The sequence below is a fragment of the Emericellopsis cladophorae genome, assembly GCF_022114955.1.
Source record: "Emericellopsis cladophorae strain MUM 19.33 chromosome Unknown NODE_85_length_69342_cov_113_842460, whole genome shotgun sequence".
Classification (NCBI taxonomy): Eukaryota; Fungi; Ascomycota; class Sordariomycetes; order Hypocreales; family Bionectriaceae; genus Emericellopsis; species Emericellopsis cladophorae.
The window spans coordinates 45-24,246 of record NW_026251010.1 but is presented as its reverse complement, the minus strand read 5'-3'; the positions used below and the strand labels follow the sequence as shown (position 1 = coordinate 24,246).

Genomic DNA, 24,202 nt, shown 5'->3' with positions numbered 1-24,202 from the left:
CAACTACAGAGTCCGTGGTGATTCAGCATGTAGCGATCGGTTTGGCCAGCGATGTAGAAGGAACAGTCTGGATATCCAGGAGCGAACAGAGTGGCAGACAACACTACGCACGAGAAGAAGACGGGGCGATCGGCCCTAAGAGGACGTATGCGCGCGCATATGTACTCTTCGAAGACTAATTAGAAGAAATGCACATTAGGCGGTGTTCAGTGTGCGATCGACGTGGCACTCGCGCAAGTTCTCGCACATCAAAGCTATCAACAATGGACTGTCCGCACGTGATTCTTTGCTGACCATGCCATTGCCATGCAGAAAGAAACACAAGAAACGCGCGCAGCAAAGACCTTGTCGAAACTTCTGCTTAATGCCGCGATCCGCTGGCGTATCGCCCTTGAAAAGCTCTACCCCTTAGGTGTCATACCGGCCAAGGCCGTTTGTTGGTGACGTTTCGCCCTGCATGACCGACGTTTCCGGCCCGTTCCCGAGCATGTCTCACAGAGAGTCGTCCGTGCCGGCATCTGAGTCATAAGGATCCGTCGATGATATTGTGTCGCAAGAAGAAACGAGAACATGGCGGAGCATTGGAGAAGACAAAGCCGTCTATGTCTGGGTTGAGTGGGGGGTGAGGGTTTGATCGTGTTGCGTGATGCTCATAAGCCCATCCCATGGTGTCTCCGCAGGGGACACCACTAAGCGTGAGTTGCGAGAGGGTTCACGGTGAAGAAGTAGATTTGTTGAGGAGTGAACTCCTCACCTCTTCACAGGGGAAATGATCAAGCGGGCCACTATCACTGTCTTGTCTTCTTCACCCTCTCTTTGCTCCCATTTCTGTCCCTTCTCGAGCGTCTTTCCCTCAGCCAGAGACACGTCAAGAGGCAATGGCAACAAAGTAATTTGGAGTGCAGGGCCGCGACGTGAGAATCCTCCAGATCGCTCTCATTATCGCGCCCTTCCTTCATCCTCTTTGTATACAACCAGGCGGGCATATGGATTAGTTAGCATTACAAATATTGCATAGTGTGAAATAGACTACAAGGGTTCGGATTTCATACCGTCTTTCACATAAGTTTAATAACTTGTAAACAGCATTTGGGAACGAGTGTATTAGATCATTCCGCTACCTTTCAACGCGAGTCCAGCCACCCATACTATTTTGCCGAGCGAACTAGATTAGTCCTTCGCCCGGACTGTCGATTAGGAAAGAGCAACTGCGCGAGCAGATTTGCCATGCCGATCATTCTGAAACAGAGGCGGCGGGACCCAATGGCCTGCCGTCAGGGGTAGAATCCAAAAATGTACATATGTGCGTATGGGTGCGTGCTGGTTCGCCGAAGGGTGTACAAACATCCACAAGCGCATCGCAGTAAAGATGATCCCGTCAGTATGTACGTTGTGGTGTTGTGATGCGCCTGCAAAGAGGATTAGAATACCCTTCAAATACCTTCCTTATGGAAGTCTTACTTATTGGAGGGTCACGAGGATGTTGCGGGCAGCCAGGCGTATGGCGTCGAGGTCACGTTTGGCCTTCCAGCACGGCTGTCCAGGGCGCTCGCACCAGGCTTCAGCCTCAGCATCAGCGTTGGCCTCGGCGTCGCGCTTCCAGCAAGATTGACCGGGACGCTCGCACCAGGGCTCGGCGTCGCGCTTGGCGAACTCGGGGTCGAAGGAGCGGGTGGTCAGGTCGCGGATCTCGTTGGGGCTGGTGGCCTCGAGGACAGCGTCAGCGGCGCGCTTGGCCTTCCAGCAAGACTGGCCGGGACGTTCGCACCAGCGCTTGTCTTCGGTGGCGGCCTGCTCGGCAGCCTCCTCACCGCCTTGCTCGGCGCACTTCTCGGGGTAGTAGTCGCAGAAGTAGGGAGCGCAGCGGTTCATAGATTCACACCAGGGCTCAGGCTCGCGCGTGTTCAGGACAGTGTCGCGGGCAAAGTGGCTCTCGAGGTTGAGGTCGTTGTAGAAAGCGTCGGGGGACTTCTTGGTCAGGGCGACGAGGTGGGCCAATTCATCGTTGACGCGCTTGGCGTTGAAGGAAGCGCCCCCGGGGAGGTTGCTGGCGTCGGCCTCGGCGGAGCGAGCCCCGAGGGCGCCCTCGCCAAAGTGGGCAGCAAAGGCCTCGGCAGCGCGCTTGACCTTCCAGCATGACTGTCCGGGACGTTCGCACCAGGCCTCGGCCTCAGCCTCTCGCTTGGCCTTCCAGCATGGCTGTCCAGGACGCTCACACCAGGCGTCAGCATCAGCATCAGCATCAGCGTCTGCGTCTGCCTCAGCCTCAGGCTCGGCTTCGGCATCGCGCTTCCAGCAGCTCTGGCCGGGGCGCTCACACCAAGCATCGGCCTCTGCGTCAGCCAGAGCCTCAGCGGCGCGCTTGGTCTTCCAGCATGACTGGCCGGGACGCTCACACCAAGCCTCAGCCTCGGCGACACGCTTGGCCTTCCAGCAAGATTGTCCGGGACGCTCGCACCAGGCATTCGCCTCGGCCGCGCGCTTGTGCTTCCAGCACGACTGCCCAGGGCGTTCACACCAGGCGTCGGCCTCGGCGTCGGGCTCAGCGTCACGCTTCCAGCACGACTGTCCAGGGCGTTCACACCAGGCATCGGCCTCCGCGTCGGCTAGAGCCTCAGCAGCACGCTTGGCCTTCCAGCATGACTGGCCGGGACGCTCGCACCAGGCCTCAGCATCGGCGACGCGCTTGGCCTTCCAGCAGGATTGTCCAGGACGCTCACACCAGGCCTCGGCGTCGGCCTCAGGGGCGAGAGCGGGAGCAGGGGCAGCCCAGACGGCCGCAGCCATGGCTACCATTGCGTAGGTGAACTTCATGATGAAGTTTGGTGGGAGAACTTGTCTCGCAAAGAGTGTTGCGGGTTGGGTTTGTTATTTGTTTGTTTGAGAGGCACTCGTCGGGTGTGTCACTTGTCGTTGTCTTGTCCAAGGTTGGAAACTCTTCTTTGGTGGGAACGAGCCTGGGGAGCAAAATAAGGTCGGGTCGTTTCGAGGGACGGCGATGGTGGTTTTATAAGAAACTGGCGAGAAGAACAGCTTCCTGAAGCTGTTCAAGCATGTTAGGAAGCTATTTCGGTGGTGGTCATCAGATCGATGCTCTCTGCCACTCCCTCAAAGCCTTTGTCGTTATTGAGGGCGGTTCTCAATAGAGGTCCCAGACACCAAATTGAGCCCCTCACAGGCCACAACACAGTGTATGAGTTCATCTTGTCGGCTGAAGCTGCAGGTACAAATGGCAAGGCTCGCGATGCACACCAGATGAGCACGTTCAGGAGGGTCGATGTGAGCTTGGCCTCGCCTGTCTAAGGCAGCGCCTGCATGTTGGCGGCAAAGAGGGTGGTTGATCTTTAGAAGCGGAAAGGGAACAGCCTCCTTGTAGAGTCCTTGAATAACGTTCAAGCACGGCTGCCCTCCTTTCTGTGTTTCCCTTGGTTCGTTGACCTACTCCTCGGGGCAATCTCCTGTGATGACCATAGGCGAACGCTGTCCAGCCCCAACCTCGAGATTCTGCTCACTTGTGCCATCATGGCAATTGAATGCGAACGCTGAGAACGATCATGTTGCGGGCCAGAACCTCGGTCTAGAGCGTAGAATTACCCAGTGTGAAGAACAGGCACTGAAATGTTATTCAGGGTCTATTGACGCCCCAAAGGGGAACCGGTCAATAACGCCGCCACCTCCCGCCACACCGGCCGATTGAGTTTAGTCTGTCACTTCATGGTTCTTCAGCGAATCAAGACGATTGCCCCAGCGAATTTCTGAACATGACCGTACTGAAATGTGACTGCATCGGCTTTTGGAGGAAAGTCTTTATTCAAAGCTTTGGACGTACCGGGTCGACAGTCTCGTGCAGGTCGTAGTCGCATGGCAGTGACCCACGCTTACTGACTGGCCGGCGCTGTGTGATATCCAAGAAAGAAAAGTCGATTGCAGAGTGCGATTCTCATCGCCCCGATCAAAGCCACGTCTGCGCACCTCTGCATCTGAAGTGAGATGGAAGTGATCTGGCATGATGAACCTGCCCCACGGTGAGCCACGTTGCGGAAGGAGGCACAAGAGACGGTTCTTACAGTTGAAAGTGTTAGTTCCTGTTCTCTTTGGTTCTCTCGCAAATGTGATGGATATGGCGCCCATGTGGCGCTTCGCGCAAAAACTTCCTCGCAAACATCAGGACGTCGAAGACTAGACTCACGAGTGAGCTCGCGAGCTCGTCGTTGAATCAATGATCAATGATAGATCCCAACTCCTTGGGTTATTCAGACCACGATCTTCACGCATGGAAGTTCCAAAATGGCTCGCCAAAGCTATGCGAGGGGTTTTGTTACCACCTTGAACCCCGGAGCGTGTGGCTACATGAGCGGCCAATCTGCTGATCGGCCAGAAACATATCCTTGAATGGCAGTGGGCACATACTTGGATACACTAACGGGATTGTGCTTCCAGTGCGGCCATCTTTGGAAGGGACCGCCAAGGCCAAAACCACGGATCTTGAGTCTCGCTCCTCGTCACATTGAGCTGTGCCCGAGACAATAGACTCGGTTAGACATCCGCCGCATATGACCATTCCTTGCGGCGTAAAGACAGTGCCCTTGTGTTCAGCATCGATTCGGCCACGCCATCCTAGCGCTTAGGCATCCACTGGCGACGGTACCTTTTCGAACACCGGGAGGATGATTGAGCAACGGTGTACAGGTAGACATGACGGCGTGGTTTGCGTGAGGTGGTGATGTCGATGGTCATCTTGGAAAGAAGGCGAACCCGGGACTGCCTACAGATCACGTGACCCCAAGCTCAAGCGTCCCTGCGTCGCGTTGCTCCACTGCAGTCAGTCGCCTGTCCCTCGTCTTCCTTTACATGGTCCAGCCAACATTGAGCCCGACTCCTTAACCCCGACCGATTGTCGACGTATTCGCACCCTCCACCTGCGTACTTGACGATCCTTCACACGTGTTCGGGCGTATCGGCGTCTCGCCACGAGCAGCATCCATCTCCGACCTGTTTTGCATCTCGACCATCACTTCCGCCGGCAACTCGACGCCAGACCCTGCACTTGTATCGTTCTGCGACTGCCGTTCCACGTCTTCCAGGCTGTCATTCCCGCTCGACGCGTAGGCCTCGTACATGGTGTGGCGACGACCTTGATATAGATGCTCCCGCGGTGTCATGATGGCGGCCGCCTGGGAGCTCCCTCTGCTGCGCTTCTGGTGTACCCTGCCATCGGACCAGTCCGGGCTTCTCCATGCGCTGTCAGGCACCCCATCGGCCCCACTAGGACTCGAGCTCGACTCGCGGTATCCTGTGGTCATCTCCTTGAGCCTGTTCAGTATTGGGAACTCCATCTTCAGCTTGACGCTGTACACCAGGCCCTTCCACGACGTCTGCAGCGCGTAGCGGCGCGCGTACTCGAGCCCGAGGATCGTGCAGTCGAGAAGGATGATGATGACATTGATCGTGATCAGATAACCCATGAGCCGCCTCGAACGCTCGCGGTTCTGCTGTACCGCTGACTGCAGTCGTGCCATCTTGATGGTCTCGGCGATGTAAAAGGACGAGATGATGAGCTCCTGGAGGAAGAAGATCGTCACCTGGATCTTCTCATATACGCTGTAGACACCGACGAACGGCGCGGGATTGCTAGAATTCGCGCCGTACGCCATGGTGCCGGTGGGAATGTGCATGGTGATGGCGTTGAAGATGATCATATACAGGATCCACCGCAGCTTGTCGGGGTCGCGCAATACGAGATGCAGCCGCGAGTACAGGACCATGGACTGGCCCGTGACCATGGCCATCCAGCCGAGGACGATAAACGTCACATAGATGTAGGGGCTCGGATGGTGCGGGCTCGACTTGGTCTTGATGATGAAACCAATCGCGTACACGAGGATGCCGTACGTCGCGACGATGAACGACCAGAAATACAGCCCCAAGTGTCGCTTGAAGTAACCCCAGATGATAAACGTCAGCTCGATCGTGTTGTAGATGGCGATGCAGTCAAAAACAATGACAATATAGCCTAGAGCGCCGTCAAGGGGAGGCCCGACGACGACCCCGTTGTCGCCCTCGACGGACTCCATCACGCTCTGGAGAGGCGAGGTCACCTGCTCGGTGGATGGCCGTGTTGATGAGTCGGGTTCATCGTCAGTCCACCATGGGCGCAACAAATCTGGATGGTGCGGATGGTGGGTTCTAAGTATCCTATCGAGGTCATTGGCGAAGCTTGGGTCGGATTGTCTCGGACTAGAACGGCATGCCATCGTCGATTCCTCCAGTCCACGAGAACAGACTTTCTCGCGAAAAGGTACCCGCAACCACTGAGGACGATTGCGTGCCAACAAACTGCTCAACAGAAGCACTTACTCCGTTCCGTTGTCGCCGGCCACTCACACCGGCGGGTGATCTGCGAATACCGGTCAAGTTGCTAATTAACCCCAGAAACCAGCGTGAGCTAAATGTCCCATTCTAGACAGTGAGACACCCAACCACCCCCCATCAGGGCGATTGCCGGCCCTCATTGGCAAGTTCCCTGCAGACTGACTGACTCGCGCGGCCAGCCAGCCAGCTACCGTAGGTTCAGTTCAGAGCTACGGATGTGAGCACGGTTTGTAGGAGGGCGGCTGCCACAAGCGAGAGCCGATTACCCGCCCCATCGGCTAGAGTCCAGACCGACTCAAGGTTGACCTTTGTTCTCAACGGCCATTGACAAGCATCGAGATCCAATCTTACGTGTCATCAACAGCCGACATGAGGTCGGCAATGCCACCAGTTCACCTGGTTCGACGCGCTGCCTTGAGTACTTGGGCAGGCCGATCATTTTAGAAGTGTTCAGCGGTGTACGGATACGCATGGTGGCTGCCACAAGGTCTGATGATCAAGCCTCTTAGCGTGCCATACAAACGTCTTGTCCTCGTGTTTGGACCCCTTCTCCCGCTATGTGGTGGACGAGCAGCGCGTTCACTGTTCTCATCGCGAATCAGGCCAAAACGCTTTCGATCGTGGCTTGTTGTACGTTGTTCAAGATATCTGAATGGTTGGGAAACACCGCCAAGAAAACACCGCCAAGAAAACACCGCCAAGAAAACACCGCCAAGAACATGTCAGTTTGCCGTTGATTTGATTCACTCTGCGACGAACAACAACCGACATTGCAAGCTGAGAACAGCCAGCTCGCGCAGAATGTTATATCTACAATGCGACGCCGGTTCTAAATCCATCTTTTCTCATTATCCATCTCATCTGATTATTCATCCTCGAGCCAAGACTCTTCTCAGCAGCCCACACTAGTTGCATCGTTTCCTGGCAGACTCCGATCAAGATGGCATCAGCTCAGGAGCATGATGGTCAAGTGACACTCGGAGTTGAGCTCGAGTTCCTTGCGACCATGCCTTGGTCCACGGAGGACATCTGGAAGATCCCAGAGGAGAAGGTTCTGTGGAACAGGACACATGCTCGTCATGCGCTGAGCCAAGATTTGGCCAACGCTGGGCTTCCTACGGTCACCATTTGCCGCCATTCGGGCCACAAAGCTGAGCACTGCTGCGTCTGCCAGCACAACAACAAAGGTAAGTCTTCACAGCAAGGCAGTCGCCAGGTCGGCCTCTACCTCCCACAAGGTACTAACATCGACCCGCAGAATGCATCCATGTTAGAGGCTGATTTCAACACTGTGGATGAAGAGATCCTCGGAGCCCGCGACTTGTTTGGCAAAGACTGGCAGGGCTTAGAAATTGCGAGTGCTGTCTTCACTTCTCAGACCATGGCCAAGATTCTGCCCGTCTTTGATGTGATCAACACCAGGGACCATGTCATCAACGACAGCTGTGGCATGCACATTCATGCTGGTTTTACAGACGGTCTTTCCCATTTAGAGGCCAAGAAAATTGTCACCGTGGTTGCCTTGGTCGAAGGCTGCTTTATTAGGCAGATTTTGCCAGCGGATCGTCTTGATTCGCTGTTCATCGACACAATTTCCACAGAGTCCAATCTGAGCTCTGAGGCGCACCGTGCAGCCTTGTTCGAGGGTGCGCAGGCTGCTTCATCATCTTCAATTCCCGTGACGGACGAGATGCGAGCCCATTTGCCGCAAGTTGTGCTTGAGATGCGAAAGAAGGGATGGAACAAGAACATTGGCCACCTTCAACTCAAGAACTTGATCAAGAGTATCTGGAACACGAACAACATGTACGAGCTTGCTCGCGGCATCCTCATCAAAGGCGGCAACATGCGCGGCGGTGCTGCCATTTGCCTCCGTCTGCCACACAAGAGAGTGATTCTGCGCAACCCTCTTCGTGATGATATTCCATACAAGACCCCGTCTTCGATCGAGTTTCGCTACCCGCCCATGAAGGCTGACAAGGACCACTTCAAGCTGTGGATTGAACTCGTCGAGACAATCATGCATTTCGGTAAGATGACTGACACGGTCTACTCTCAACGCCTTGGCCGTCTTGTTAGTGTTCTGAATGGATGTTCTGCCATCGGGCAGTCATGGACGCATGTTCTTGGTGAGCTTGGCTTAGGCGAGCGCATCGAGGCTTGGAAGGCACACAAGCGCGGCGATCATTAACGTTTGCAGTTTTTCAGTATGTCATTTTGTTACGGTCCCATAGAGGTAGGTTGCTGGTATTGTCGCGATTCATTTCTTGCTAGGTTCATGTGACTCTCTATGAAGATTGACTAAAACAGGCCGGTGCAAACCAGTATCCGTCCTAAGCCACGAAATACATGAAATCATTTTCATATCCTCGACACCCATGTTGAGGGTCGCATCCCGTTTTCTTTCAACGTTCCATTTTCCACCTCTCTCGTTGTCAAGATAGACAGACATGCAAAGTTCTTCATAGACAATGGAATGCAATCAAGTCATCTGCCGGCATGCATCGGTGCGTACATCTCGTCATCTTTCTGATAGCAAATTGAAGACATGCAGGGTTCTTCGTAGACAAAGCAATGCAGTCAACTCGTCTGCTGGTACGTATCGGTGCGTACACTTCTACCTCTCCTGAAAGCACACTGAAGATACAAAGGCAGATGTGCAAGAACGAGCCAAGGAAATTTCCATAAACAAAAGCCAGAAAATTTTCGTGATCCAATGAAAGGAGATGCGGTAATTTTTCCGTCAGCATCAGACGCCATCCGTGGCAGCGGCCAGCTTGGCAGCCTTGCGTCGCTGCCTCTCCGCCTTCCTCTCAGCTTTGGTACTCGCGGGGCTAGGATGAAGGGAGCCACGTGCTGGGCTCTTGATGTGTGCACCAGCCTCCATTGTGTTCGGTGTAGATGCAGCAGGCTCAGTGACGGCCTGGGACAGACAAGCCTCCGCCATGTCGTCAGCCTTATTATGCTTGCTCTTCTTCTTCTTTTGCTTCTTCTCCTTCCTGACCTTAACCGGGGGCTCTGGGTCGTTGGGATACAACCTGAAGTCGTCGCCACTTTCGTCAGTCGTGTAATATTTCGGAAAGGACGAGTGGAATTCGATGTCGGCTGGACTGTTGTTGGTCGGTTTTGGTGTCGCTGCGCGGTTGGCCTTGCCTCGATGCAACGTTGGGGACCAGTCGGGCGCCGAGTACGACTCATGGAGGTACGGCTCAGACAAGCTCAGGCTTCGGAGCTGCTGTTTCTCGAGGTCGCCACCACCGGCATTGACATGGGCAGCTTCGATAAGCTCGTCGAGCGATGGCAGATCGTCATCCTCAGCCTCAGAGCTGCCATCCTGTTCCATGTCGGCTTGCTCGTTGAAGCGGACTTCCTCTTCGGATTCGTCAGCAGATGATTCTTCGCTGACAGCATCGATCATCTCGGTGCCAGCTAGCTCAGGCAAGAACAACGGTCCAGGTGCCTCAAGATTTGTTTCCTTTGGGATCAGCACGGTCACATTGTGATGCGGCTCGTCATTCTCTGTGTCATCCATGTTCATGACAGTGCAGCTGCGGGGTGACAGTGCATTCGAAACCTCTCGACCGCGGCGAGACCTCTTCAGATCCTTGGCCAGCTTGCGTCGAGCGCGGAGGAGAGTGGCGAGGCGTCTTCCAGATCGCGTCTGAAGCAACTTGCGAACCTTTTGATCAATCTCGCCGAGCAGGAAGCGGCGGGCGATCTTCTTGTGCTCCTGGCAGATGTCCTTGGCAGAACGTCGCTGGGGAGTGGGCTCTGTCGCAATGCTCTTCTGAGGCTCGGGAGAGACTTGCAAGATTTCAACCTGGCCCTCCTGAGCAGCGTCTGAATCGACTTCAACCTTCACTTCTTCCTTCCTCTCGGGCGTCTTCATCTCGGCTTCAGTGATCTCTTCCAAGTCAGAATCAGAGCTCTCCGAGGCCGACGAGATCTCCTGGTAATCGACCTCGTGGCGAGGACTCTCCCTCAACTTCTTTAGGTTCGCCTGGCGATGGTCGGTATTGCCCAGCTCAAGTGGGCGTTTTGGGGATGAACGCAGTGGCGTCTGAAACTTAGATCGCTGCGAAAGACTTGGTGCGGTCTTGGTGACAGATTGAGCAAAGTTGAGCTTCCGTTCGACAGTGTTTGACATCTTCTTGGCCTGAGAGCTGCCATTGCTATTGTTTGGGTTCGCCGTTTGCTTCTGAGAGCCAGACACAGGAAGGGGAACAGGAGTTTCGGCTCGCTTCCTGTATGGGGCAGCATCAATGATCTCTCCCGCATATGCCCAATTTATGGGCGACCTGGGGTTTTGTATGGGGTTGAATCGAACATGCTTAGTGTCCTTTTGCGTGGGGGTCTGATGCAAGGGAACGGGAGTCTTCTGTGCGGCAGACGCTGGTGGCGAGACTTCCATGATTCCGTCGCTTCCTAGGTTTTCACTTTGCGATGCGGTGACGCCGTTTCTTGGCTGTGCCGTCTTCCTGCCGCGGGCCTTGAGCCAGCCGTCGTTCGCGAATCGTATGTTCCTGTGACGTTCCATCAGCTCTTTGCAAGGAGCAAAGTTCTCCAGCTTCTCGACATCCCAGACACAGCAAGCGATGCTCAGCGCTATTGGGGCGGTTTGTTCTTTCAACCACCTGCCGAGGTTGGAGGACGATGGGGTGTTGTTGGTTTCGCCCTTGCTCTGCAGCTTGAGGAAGCTTTCGCGGCAAACAATCTTTTCTTTATCGGTGAGAACATCCCAGTGGGTTTGCATCCACTGCTGGACCTTTTTGCTCTTGCCAAGCCAGAATGAGGAGTTACTTGGCCTACACATCCAATCCTTTGGTTCAGCTGGCTCGACCAAGGCGGCGAAGCCTGGTGAAGACATGATTGACAGGGTGGAAGGCTCAGTCAAGGTTGCTTGAGTGGATTTTGTAAGATGGGGTTTGCGATCTGCTTACACTGAGGCAGCAACGGGTGTTGTGGAGTGAGTTTGTGTTTGTTGCAGATGCTTGCTCACAACCAAGACTGCTTGACCAGCAAGCGCGCGTGGTGTGACTGATTGGCAACGAAAAGAATGAAGGCACCTTCGAGCCCGAATTCGAGCCGAGGTGATGAAATACTCGGTTTGTAGAGAAATGAGTACGTGATAGGTGATGTGGGCAGTGTAATTTTTCATGAAGTGGCTTGAAGAAGGAAAGAGAAACGATGGGGGAAGAAGAAGGAAAGGTGGGAGAGATAGCCACAATTCACTCAAGCAGCCTATCTCAAAAGTGAAGCCGTTCTGATCTTGCTTTCAATTCAAAAAAACCCATTCAATTCTATCCCTCACCTTGCGATCGTCCCAACTAGGCGTGGTGAGCGCTGCGTACAGCGACTGGACTTCCCGCACTAAGGCTGAAAGTTGTGCGAGCTGCACAGCTGAACCCCCAAAAACCTTTACGCTTTAGTGCTCCTCCCCTCTTGAGTGCTCATATCAGTGAAGATGAGGGTTCTCGTGCCCATGTGAGCACTGTTGATCAGATGCCATGGTACGTAATGACACTAAGCCTGGGCCAGGGCCATAGTGAGGGTGAGAGGCTGGGGCCTCAAATCTCTCGTCTCTTTAGATGTGTGATCTGAACAATATTCAAAGTTATTGATGTGAGCAGAACAATAGCAATTTCGGAGGGGAGAATGCCCTTGAAGCCCCTGATCTTGTGGGCCACGTGCTACACAAAGTCTTCCATCTAATTTACAGGTGGCTCAATTATATAGACTACATCACCTGGCTTTGAGTTTCAATTTACGCCTATTCCATTCCCTAAAAGCCGTCTCTGCTTACTTCTAGCAGTGCTGAGAGCCTCCTGGGCCTATGGTTACACTGTGGATAGTCCTGCTCAAAAGTAAGCCCATTGAATAGGGCTGACCGCCCTTCTATCTCAATTCTGTCACTGCACCCATGGTTTGGTATTATTTTATCATCGAGTGCAATACTATTTCACTGATGAATAGCTGTCCTAAGTAAATATAGTGTCCTCTGGCACGCCCCTAGGCTGGGTCTAAACACGATAGGTGTAGGCCAGCACCTACATTTACTTTTACAAGATTCCCAATCAGCTTTTCATGCCAGCAAGTCCAGAACCTTTCCACACTATCGAATAGTGAATTATTTTTGCTGTCTCTTTATTTCAAATGTATATCAGAGTGTAGGCACAGGTAAAAAGCTGAACAATTTTGTGGAACCAACTAGACAGCGTGAACCCATGGAGACACGAACCAAATAGTAGAAGCCGAGCGCCGCCAATCCCAAAACGTCAAGTCTAACGTCGGCAGCCTCCCGGGTTTTTGATATGCGGATTGATTACGCCCGAGGACGTGTTTTGAAGAAACGATGACCTAGGGTCATTGAATAGTGGACGCGCTAAGCCCAATGTCTCACACTAGAAACGTCCGCGTCATGGATAGCTTCGTCTACGTCAGAATCATTGATCGAGATCATACACCCGCGCGTCCTGCGCACAACATCTACGTATTTAACTAATTCCCAGTCGATTCTTACTGTGTCATAGACGTTCCACATTAGTCGGGTGATTATATACGGCCGCATTTACCTCATTCTCATATGCTTACAAGTCTCGCCTTGGTACTTTCCATCAATCTATCTCTCACAGCCTCACCATGGCGCCCGCAGCAGTTGAGACTTCTTTCACGGCCCACGTGGCTGAGAGGTTCCGCACCTACGAAGCCGACCGAAAGGCCTCATCCAAAGAGTGCGTCTACACTACCTCCAACGGCGTCCCCGTGCCCCATCCATACGAAGCTCAGCGTCTGGGCAACGGGCCCCTCCTGCTACAGGATTTCCACCTCGTTGATCTCCTCTCGCACTTTGACCGTGAGCGTATTCCCGAGCGCGTTGTCCATGCCAAAGGCAGCGGTGCGCATGGCGAGTTCGTCGTGACGGACCCATGCCCTGACCTGTGTCTGGCCGACTTATTCCAGGAAAAGGGCAACAAATGCTCCATCACCATCAGATTCTCGACTGTCGGTGGCGAGAGTGGTTCGCATGATTTGGCGCGAGACCCAAGAGGGTTTTCTGTCAAGTTCAGGACCAACGAGGGCAACTGGGATATGGTGGCCAACAACACACCTGTTTTCTTCCTGAGAGACCCTGCCAAATTCCCCTTCTTCAGTGAGTCCCAATGATTCCCGAAATATCGCTTGTCACTAACGTGGTAGTCCACACCCAAAAGCGCGACCCAGCCACTCACCTCACCCATGCTGACGACTCGACACATTTCTGGGAGTACTTGTCGCAGAATCCCGAGTCTATCCATCAGGTCATGGTCCTCTTCGGCGATCGCGGTATCCCAAAGGGATATCGCTTCATGAACGGGTATTCCGGTCATACGATGAAGCTCGTCAACAAGGATGGCGATTGGGTCTACTGTCAGTTCCACATGAAATCGATGCAGGGCATCGACTTCGTTACCCAAGAGGAGTCCGCCAACTACTCCCCCGACTACTCGCAAAAGGATCTCTACGAGGCAATTCAAAAGGGCGACTACCCCAAGTGGACACTGGAAGTGCAGACCATGACCCCCAAGCAAGCGGAGGAGTTGTGGGAGACGCAAAAGATAAACGTCTTTGACCTGACGCACATTTGGCCTCAAGGACAGTTCCCTCGTCGCAAGATCGGCGAATTGACACTTAATGAGAACGCGGTCAATTACTTTGCCGAGGTTGAGCAAGTCGCATTCAATCCTGCTCACATGGTCCCTGGCATCGAGCCCTCAGCCGACCCGGTGCTGCAGTCGAGACTGTTCTCGTACCCTGATACCCATCGCCACCGCATCGGCGTCAATTATCAGCAGCTTCCCGTGAACGCGCCGCGAACTTCCTATATGCACGCAAATTTTCAGAGGGATGGTTCTATGGCCTTCTTCAACCAGGGAGCCAGGCCGAACTACCTGTCTTCCATCGATCCAGTCCAGTTCGAGCCCCGGGCCGTGGACTTGGACAAGACGCATGGACACTTTACGGGCGAGGCTGTGACGTTCCTCAGCCAGATCCGGCCCGAGGACTTTAACGCCCCTCGCGCGCTATGGCAAAATGTGTTTGATAAGCCGGCAAGAGAGCGCTTCATCAACAACGTGTCGGGCAAGATGGCGTCGTGCCCGGACAAGGAGATTCTCAAGCGCCAGATCGCCATCTTCCGCGAAGTTGACGATGACATTGCCAAGCGACTGGAGAAGGCGACGGGCATTCAGGGGTACGACGGCATCAAGAACATGAAGTTCAACGGAACGCACAATGGCATGGCGACGGATGACAAGGTCAAGCACGCTAACGGCATCAATGTCAGCAAATGCACTAGCATGACGGAGGATAATGGGGCACCGCGCAAGGGAATGCACAATATGAGTGGTAAATGTGGAAACAGTCATTAATGACAAGGGGATAATGAAGTACATGTAGTTATTTATTCAAAATGAAACGGTGATCAATTATGTTCATGTTATTCCAATGAACACCAAAGTAATTACGCAGGCAGCGTTGCACACAAAGCTGTTGACAAAACCACCCACCTACGGGTAGTTTGCAAGGCAAGGCAACAAGCAGGCAAATCAACCATCTAAAAAAGCGCCTAGATCGAGCGTTTTCCTTCATTTATAAGACCTGTGCATTCTGCTTCAACTATATTTGACATCATCAGGACCAGTCGCGTTGAGAGTCTCGGCCAAGTACACTCGTTGGGGTTTCTAGGGTAGCCAAAAGGTCTGTTTCACGAAAAAAATCGACAAGTCGCAACTTGCTGTTGTCCAAGTATCTTGAATCGTTTTATCAGACCGGCGAAACCCATCTCCAATCCTCTCCCTTGAACTGGAGGCAGCATTATGCATGTAAGCCTAACTGAAGGGCTTCCTCTTTCGTCGCGGAAGATGAAAAGGGCCACCAGCACGAAGAACTGGCGCCAGAAAGTCGGGGACTTGGCCTAACCCCCGCAGACGCGAGCTTGGCATCTCTGACAGATCATCCGAGACCTCGACAGCTGCATATCCTGGGGGAGGAGACCCCGATTATGCGCCTTCCACGAGGCTGGCACCGTGAGACGAATGGTGAGTTGGTGACCCGACTCTCACGTGTCGCTGACATTCGCCAGCAACATAGGCGCAGACCACAGCAACGGCAATATGGTCAACAATGGCGGTCCCGCCAGCGTCCAGCCGCGAACGGGTGCAGTTCCCCAGCAGCAGCAGCCCACTCCCCCCGAGGCGAGCAACACCAAGAAGCGCAAGGTGAGTGAGGACGCGACAAATGCGACGACGGCACGGAACGAACTGTCAGCGCCGCCGCCACCCATCCACACGCGAACCATGGCAGCTTGTGATGCGTGCCGGGTGAGCAAGACGCGTTGCGATGCTGCAAGGCCCGTGTGCGCAAAGTGTCTCAAGCGTGGCCGCAATTGCGTGTATCCAGACCGAGACCCGACATCCATGTACGTAGCCCACCAAGACAGGACGACCCCGAGGACGCTAAACGTACGTCAGGTTCGAGACATGGGGCAAGAAGATCCTGAGTGCTTTGGAGAATCAAAGCCAGTTACTCTCCGAGGTCGCCCAGAGCACGGCACGCAACATTCACCTCCAGCAGCATCAGCATCAACAATCACCCCAATCATCACACCACCCACCAGCCATGAACGACGATGACCCGGAGAACATGTCCCGGAAAGACGTTCCCTGGACACCTATCACGGGATCTGACAAGATTCTGGACTGGATCGTATTCCCAAGAGAAAGACCGGCGCAAACATTGCCGCCATCAGCATTCGTCGCCAAGCCTAATCACTGGGCACTGGAAACAGCGAGCCCGTCAGTTGCGCGCATATACGAACTTCGCGACATCTTCTTCTCTCAGGTGGAACCCAAATGTCCGCTCGTGGACGTCGAAGACCTGGATGCCTACATTGCTGAGGTGATTGAGCATGGCTTCGCATGGACTTCGTCGTCCTGCCTCGTCCTCATCGTATTTGCTTTGGCCGCTATTTGGGGCCACTATCCAGATGATGAGCGGCGGTTGCTGATTTCGAACAGCGCAACAGAGGGTTACACGGCTGCTGTGCCGGAGCATCGAATGCGGGAATCGTCCATCTATCTCGGCATGGCGCAGAGGCGCTTGTCAGCCGCGTCGCAAGACGAGTCCCTCGTCGGAGCACTGTGTTATTTGCTTTACGGGTAGGTTACTTTCGATCCCATCTAGGTCGTCAGCTGATCGTCCAGAAATTGGCTCCAGTACAACTTTGAACCTATCCAGGCCTGGAAGATGTTCCGCACCGCGTCGACATTGTGGGAAACATACAACCTGAAATGTGCGCATGGAAGGGTGCAGAAGCCAAAACGAGAGGCGAGTACGTCAGCCCTGCCAGTATGTCAAATACGGGTGCATTATTAATGGAATATACAGGCCTTGAAGCACGGTGTTACTGGACCTGCCTGAAATCCGAGTAGTGAGTGCTGCAGCATCAGCGTCAAGGTCGATCAGCAGCTAACAGAGGCAGTGAAATGCGTTACGAAATACCCGATCTACCCCCATGCTCTCTACAAGAATCACCGTCGATCCCTTTCTCTAGCTCGCCGTTCAGCGAGGGCGTCCCCAACGGCTCTGAACACCTCCTCCACAACGAGTCTCCGGGGAGTGGCTACGGCATCAACTTCACACCATCTTCTCACTACTACTTTCTTGCCGAAATATCCCTTCGACGGCTACTGAACAGGGCGCGCCATGCAGCCACCATGCTCTCCCCGAGCATAGACTCTATCACCGCCGCACGTGTGGCCGACATCATGCACCAGCTCGAGGGGCAGCTCCAGAAATGGCTAGAGTGTCTCCCTCCCGCATTGCGCTTCAACGTGCCGCCCGACTCGTGGCCGGCGCCGGACGAGCCGGAGCTAGTCAAGCTCATGCGAGAACGCTATGTCGAGGTTCGCGAGCTGCTGTATCGGGTGTTTCTCTACATTTGCCTGCATGGCGGGACCCGCCTTACCCATGCCCAAGCCAAGATGTATGGTGCAAAGGCGTCAGCTGGTCTGCGGCTTAGCATATACCGAATCAACACCGAAAGGCCGTTCTACCGCCATGCCGGGTCGTGGATCGCATGCCGAGTCCGTTTCAACCAGGCCCTGTGTCTGTTGGCGGCGGTCAGAGGGTTGGAGATGGCGATCGAGTCGGCCGCATATGTTGCAGTGCCTCCCACGTGGCGCGAGTGCGTGTGCATGGTGCGCGAGCGACTCGAGACGTGGAGTGATCAAGGCGGCGGCGTTGGGGAGCTCGCTTTGCTGCTGGGGTGGCTGTTGAAGTAGGAGAATACTGGACAAGGTGTCAATGAGGGGCCGCTGCCTAGCCATGGCTTTCGATCTCATGACTTCGGTGAGCATACAGGAGAGCCTCGGTTTATTGGCCGACGTCGGACCATGCGAGGCTTGTGGTAACAGCAGTACCCTCCGTGCATCACGAGGCTTGGCTGATGTACTGGGACGTGCGTACGATTGGCGTAGTGCCCCGAACAATGCGATGAGGATCCCCGCATGCAAACCTCCGTCGGGGCCATGTCGAAGTCTGGGGTCAGATCACGACCCACCTCTTGAGCGCCTCCGGCGGAGGCTCCCCGATCAGCTTCAAGACTCCACTGGCAGTCGTGTCGATTTGTCAATCAATGGCAACAAATCTGGGGTCTGGCGCCACTGATCCGGAATAGCTGCGAGTAAGGATCTGTATAAAAGGATGCACATTGCCCTGTGCCATTTATCCAGATCCTACACGAGCGCCGAGACAGCAAGCGCGCTGCGACAGCTTAACAATCGCAACAGACTCAACATGTCTTCAATCGACGAACTTCTCAAGCACCAATCATTCAAGACCTTGACCCCGGATCAAGTGTCCTCATTCATGACTCGTGGCTTTTTACGCCTGCCGGGAGCCATCCCACTCGAGAACTGCGATCGCTGGATGAAAGACCTGTGGCCCCGTCTGGGAATGGACCCAGATGACATGTCCACTTGGACAATGGGGTGGAACACCATTTCCAAGCTCAACGTAGCTCCGGCCGCCGAGCTTGCCCCGACAGCCTGGGCCGCCATCTGCGAGCTCTGCGGAGGGGAGGGGAGGATTGCTAAGGGTGGCGAGATGTGGACGGATGGATTGATTGTGAACCTAGGTAGTGCCGAGAACGAAGGGAAGATGGTCGACCTCAAGGATCTGACCAGTTGGCATGTGAATGGTAACTGTCACCCTTCTTGCCCGTCATCTCGAAGAAGTGTCGCCAGGAGAATTCTATACTATTGAGTTGAAGAAGTTCGGGTCGATATCCAGCCGGTCATCTCGGGGGCCCATCTTTGGATTTAGCCCTTCTAGGTGGTCATACTGCGAATGGTTAGCCATGATGGCTTCGGAGACGTGACGCACACAGATATTACCAGCAATTTTCCAATGAGCTTGGGCCCTTCGGTGCAAATGACCGTCGCCCCGGCGTTCTCCTCGACATCAGACCAGCGTGGGATCACAAGGAGCGCCTGCTCAGGGCTGCCGAGGAAGTGCGTGAAGAAGTTGTTGTCCTCGTGCATCCCCTGATGCTACATAGCGCCAGCAAGAACAGCAGACGCCTTGCTCGTTCGTACGTCCCTTTGTTATGAACAAGCACAAAAGCTGACACAGCACAGAGGTTATCACAAATCCACCCGTCTCGCTGGCGGCACCGTTCCAATTCAACCGCAAGGACCCGTCCGAGTACAGTCTCGTTGAGCTCAAGACCATGCAGGACGTCGGTGGGCCTGAAAAGTTCAGAGACTGGAAGATCATCGGCGAAAGGGAGATGTTTGCCTCGGAGCGGGTTCAGGGCCAGGAAACGCGCAGAAAGGAGGAAAATGCCCGTCTGGCGAAGCTTGGGCTGGAGACGGGCGATGACTCGATCAGTCAAATGCCATATCTGATGGTAGCTCAAGCCAAAAGGCAAGCCGGCGTTGTCTGATAGGACAACGTCAAGGAGTCTAGTTTTATGGCAGTGAACATAGGCAGACGAGCTTGTTAGATTATGATGGGGCTACACGACTACTAAGCCTCAATGTGCAACGGAATTACTTTAATACCTGGTCTTGTGTCAAGGGAAGTCCAACGAGAAGGGTATAAGTTCACCTCTCCAAGGAGGATTTGATTAATTGAAAGGTCTCACTAATTATCCGCATATGTAGCAATATTCAGTCTACAGCATCCAACAACTTGCACTCTTGCAGGGTGCCGTGGTGTTGCACTCCTTGCATTTGGCGCCTAAGCTTCCCAGCTCCAACTGACGCTTCGTTGTGAACCACTGACAGGCTTCACTGCCCGCCACTTTGAGTCCGCGTTTACGCTTCCACTCGCCGCAAGCAATGGCCTCGACGCGGTGCCCATCCTTACCAGGGTACTGGTGACGGGAGGCGCCGGCATGAAACCACCGCTTACCACCCTGCATGCAACACTTGTCGCCTTGGATGCAGGTGCAGAGGCGAGTGTAGAGAATGTGCATGCACATGGCTGCGGCGGCTTTGTGGTTTCAAGTGTGAAGTGTAAGACCGGGTGGCGTCGATATGTTCTTCTCCAGCAAGAAACGACCGAAATGACGGGTATGGTACTGTTTGATGAGGATGATGAGCTGGATTAATGAAGACCGAAGACGAGGTCTAAAGTATCATCAGAGGACATGGTGTTCTTCGTTCTGGTCACAACAGCCAGCGTTCCCATGGGTGTTGGTACAGACATGTTCGTTGCGCCAATTGCTGCTCGTCCTAGATATATATACAGAAAATCAAATCTTGAAAGGATACTTCAGTTTTTGTTAGGGGCTGGAACGCAGCCTGTTCTATGATATGGGCTCACAAAGTGCAGAACAAGGATCGAAGGAGAACAGACGCGAACAATGCCACCGACAGAGCTCTTCTTTTGAACGACGATAGGCAATATGCGCAAAACGAGAATCATTGAGGAGAAATTGTGCAGCTCCTTCGGTGGAGCTGCTTTGCTAAACAAGACGATTGATTCTCACGATATGTGCCGAGCCTGCCCGGGCGTTACCCAGTGCCTCGCTAGAGATCGACCATCCACGGTTCCAGACTCTTTTGGATGGCTATCGAATGATATCGCGTCCTTCTCAATCACAAGGACTCCCAGAGCGAGCAACTGACAGGAGTGTAATACAGTGGCGGACGCTCTGCATCCGAATACTCGATCGACCTATCCAGCTGCCCGCTTCGCAGTGACCAATCTGATCGACTTACCCTGGAAGTACGATTGACCCCGACTGTGTCTTGTGCTGCGGCTACCCAACTCATAAGTGCTGTCTACGTGATGAGTTTGATGTTGCTAATTCTTGCAATTGAAGGAGAATTGTTTCGCACATGCAGTACACTGAGGTCCAAAACGAGTGTCCGCTTTCCCGTAATACAATGGATCACAAGAACGGCTATTTCTGGACGCAGCGGAGCCCTACAGTGCGCACAGGGGTAGACCACACGAGCGCCGGGTAGCGAGACAATTGGTAAGCTGCCCCCTGTGTTTCGCTGCTATACTCACTCCTATAAAGCCTAATCCCACTCCTCTGAAACACATATCTTCATGCTAGGGTTCAAAACTGCTCTTAGCTCGATTGTTCTATATTTCTATTATTCTCATCTATCGACACCTAAGCGCCAGCCTTAATATTAGATCTATCCTAGGTGGTGCGCTCGGTGGGTTTGCTCGCTTCACTATTCCTGCGATACTGCCTAGAAATATCAATGTCTTCCCTCTCGGCGTCGATTACCAACGTCGGCTTGTGTTATTACTTATAGTAACATCATAATTGGCCGCTCCATACGCACCCGTAAGCGCCGCGTAACCGATGCCTGATGGCCCCAAGTGTCAGAAACGGAACACTGAGAAAAGTGAAGAGATGCACAATCGTTTGCGATAGCTGTTTCGTCGCTGCGAGTACGCAGCTAGGACGCTTAAAGGTAGGGGCACGCGGCGACTGTATTAATCTCTGAGGAACTCTGTGTGCTAGCTAGCCCGCGCACAGGAGTATTGGTCAGTCCTACCCAGTCAGCGCGTCGGGCGCTGCCTGTCACGCGCCTAGGCCCTGCACGCTTAGTCATAGCTAGACTACGCGCGCCCCCGATCCGCGGCGCGTCCAACCACTTTGACTGACGCCCGGCTCACTTTGTGCTGTGCCTGACACCAAGGCTCCGAGCCACAGGAAAGCGGGGCTGACAATTGGCGCCTTACCCCTCCCCACCCTGAGCGTTTGGGAATCAAGGCAAACACTAAGGCGAACAGCAAGGCAAACTACAAATCAAGGCTACTCTCAAAGATTGTTTTCGCTCTGCAGTGCAGGCATATCTGGAATCCAGACCTGCAATATCTAAATTGGCATTCGTCATTCTACAATTTCCAGCGAAACCTCCCTCCATCAACCAGATTTGACCTGCTGACAGCGGATCGCGGGCCGCCCCGTGCTCATCCGGTCAGAAGCCCACCATGGAAGTCGCGGCAGCTACGGTCGGCTTTATTTCCCTCGGCATCCAAGTTGTGAAGCCTCTCCTGGACTTTTATTCCGCATACAAGTCTCGAGAAAACGAAGTCAACGCCACGACTAAAAAGCTAGAGGATCTTCTGGGCGTGCTCGAGGCTCTGAACACTCATCTAGCGAACCGCAAGTTCCGTCCTGACGAACGACACTTGCTTCAGAGAATAGAAAGATCGATCCAATACTGCGGATGCTGTATTAGAGAGTTGGAAGGCGAGAGCGAGAAGTTCAAAGGAGAGTCCAAGGTCGGCATACGGGCCGGCGCCCGGACAGCTGCACACCGAGTCGCGTACCCTTTCCGACAGAGCACGCTACAAAAGCTTGAAGAAGATATCGATGAGATCTTCTCACAGCTATCTATCGTATTGCAGCTGTTAGAATTGGACGGTATCAGTCACGTTCAAGATGACGTCGAGGATACCAAAGCATTGCTAGAACTAGTCCGGGCTGACCAGGTCTCGTCGAACATTCGAGAGTGGCTGAAGGCGCCTGATGTGACCAGCGATTACAACAAAGCCCGCGTCAAAGGGTGTCCTAGCACTGGACTCTGGTTCGTGAAAGGACTCTCCTTCTCTGCTTGGCTCACCAACCGCCACTCCTTCCTGTGGCTCAATGGTTTCGCCGGGTGCGGCAAATCTGTGTTATGTTCTACAGCTATACTGTACGCTTATCGGCATCAGAGGTCAAACCCACGCATCGGAATCGCATTCTTCTTTTTCACCTTCGACGACAGCTCAAAGAAGGATGCCTCCGCTATGCTCCGCGCACTTGTTTTGCAGCTGTCATGCCAGCTCAAGGATAACTACGGCCACCTCTCGCGCTTGCATGGGAGTTATCGCAACGCGACGCCGCCTGACCAAGCTCTTTTCGACTGCTTGCGTCAGCTCGTGCGGGCGTTTGACGACGTATACATCCTCATAGATGCGTTAGACGAAAGTCCCCGAAATACTCACAGGGAGGGCGTGCTCCAGGCTCTAACTAATCTTCGGGCATGGATGGAGCCTGGACTCCATATTCTCGTCACAAGTCGCGACGAGACTGACATTCGCGATGAACTCGATACCGAAGAGCACGAGAATATCCCCCTAGAGAACGAATCTGTGGACCGTGACATTGCAGCGTTTATCTCAAAACATCTTAGGGATAACCGACAGCTTCGAACATGGGAAAACCACTTTGACTACATAGAGACCGCGCTCACGAAGCGTGCCAAAGGCGTGTACGGCTTCCAAGCCCTCACTTTTTTTTGATTATTACTAAATTCATAGGTTTCGCTGGGTGGAATGCCAGTTCGTGGCGCTGAAGTCTTGTCCTAGAAGCAAACGTTCACTTGATAGGTTGCTAACCTCGTTGCCTAGATCCCTGGGTGAAACGTACGAACGAATGCTATTGAATATCGACGCACACTCTGTGGAGGACGCAAGACGGATCCTCAACTTACTTTGTTGCGCCAAGAGGCCGTTAACGGTGCCCGAACTCATTGAAGGGATTGCAGTAGAACTAGGGGACAATCCCAAACTCAACCTCGATGGCAGACTGCCCGATGAGGACGAAATTCGTCGCATTTGCCCTAGACTGATCAAGCTCGACCTAGATTCCCGTTCTAACGATGCCACCGTACGAATTGCACACTTTTCGGTCCAGGAATACCTAGAATTCGAAGGAATCAACGATACTGTCGCAACTTTTCGGGTAAGAAGATCGGAAGCTCACGCCGAAATAGCTTCTATCTGTCTCACCTACTTGTTGGAACCACCTGTCTCGGTACTTGAGCATTCAACAAATTATCCACTTGCACTATACGCCGCACAAAGCTGGCACGAACACTACCGCAATGCAGAAAGAGCCCTGTATCAAGTCGAAGCTCAGGCACAGCGCCTGTTTCAGAATACGCAAGGCGTATTTCAGAAATGGGTTCGAATCTGGAATGTCGATAATCCTTTCGACATTAAGGCAAAAAAGGTGCCGTCACCCCTCTACTATGCTTCGCTTCTTGGGGTAGAATCGGCGGTTTCAGTACTGCTTCTCGACAAGGGCGCCGACGTGAACGCACAAGGCGGACGCTACGGCAACGCTTTACAAGCGGCGTCAGAAGGAGGCCACGAGGCGATCGTGCAGCTACTTCTCGACAAGGGCGCCGACGTTAACGCACAAGGCGGACTCTTCGGTAACGCTTTATAAGCGGCGTCATTAGGAGGCCACAAGGCAATAATACAGCTATTTCTCGACAAGGGCGCCGACATGAATGCACAAGGCGGACACTTCGGTAACGCTTTA

The 24,202-nt window shown here is 53.7% G+C and overlaps 6 protein-coding genes across 6 annotated transcripts; 3 read left to right on the top strand and 3 right to left on the bottom strand.

Annotated features, from left to right (window-relative positions):
* Positions 1-1,461: 1,461 nt before the first annotated feature.
* J7T54_005812 (uncharacterized protein) lies at positions 1,462-2,814 on the bottom strand (the record flags this gene model as incomplete). The annotated part of the gene is made up of 1 exon (XM_051510183.1): positions 1,462-2,814. One exon carries the CDS (start codon positions 2,812-2,814, stop codon positions 1,462-1,464), a length of 1,353 nt encoding a protein of 450 aa, XP_051358881.1.
* Positions 2,815-4,880: 2,066 nt separating this feature from the next.
* On the bottom strand, positions 4,881-6,074 carry J7T54_005811 (uncharacterized protein; the record flags this gene model as incomplete). Its single annotated transcript, XM_051510182.1, has 1 exon — positions 4,881-6,074. One exon carries the CDS (start codon positions 6,072-6,074, stop codon positions 4,881-4,883), a length of 1,194 nt encoding a protein of 397 aa, XP_051358880.1.
* A 1,238-nt stretch (positions 6,075-7,312) lies between these two features.
* J7T54_005810 (uncharacterized protein) lies at positions 7,313-8,563 on the top strand (the record flags this gene model as incomplete). The annotated part of the gene is made up of 1 exon (XM_051510181.1): positions 7,313-8,563. One exon carries the CDS (start codon positions 7,313-7,315, stop codon positions 8,561-8,563), a length of 1,251 nt encoding a protein of 416 aa, XP_051358879.1.
* A 558-nt stretch (positions 8,564-9,121) lies between these two features.
* J7T54_005809 (uncharacterized protein) lies at positions 9,122-11,239 on the bottom strand (the record flags this gene model as incomplete). Its single annotated transcript, XM_051510180.1, has 1 exon — positions 9,122-11,239. One exon carries the CDS (start codon positions 11,237-11,239, stop codon positions 9,122-9,124), a length of 2,118 nt encoding a protein of 705 aa, XP_051358878.1.
* Positions 11,240-13,011: 1,772 nt separating this feature from the next.
* Positions 13,012-19,357, top strand: J7T54_005808 (uncharacterized protein; the record flags this gene model as incomplete). Its single annotated transcript, XM_051510178.1, has 9 exons — positions 13,012-13,522; positions 13,570-14,757; positions 15,339-15,449; positions 15,502-15,829; positions 15,882-16,568; positions 16,964-17,689; positions 18,201-18,603; positions 18,810-18,999; positions 19,050-19,357. The coding sequence occupies 9 exons, from the start codon at positions 13,012-13,014 to the stop codon at positions 19,355-19,357; spliced, it is 4,452 nt and encodes a 1,483-aa protein (XP_051358877.1).
* Positions 19,358-21,876: 2,519 nt separating this feature from the next.
* J7T54_005807 (uncharacterized protein) lies at positions 21,877-23,175 on the top strand (the record flags this gene model as incomplete). Its single annotated transcript, XM_051510177.1, has 1 exon — positions 21,877-23,175. The coding sequence occupies one exon, from the start codon at positions 21,877-21,879 to the stop codon at positions 23,173-23,175; it is 1,299 nt and encodes a 432-aa protein (XP_051358876.1).
* Between the last annotated feature and the right edge of the window lie 1,027 nt (positions 23,176-24,202).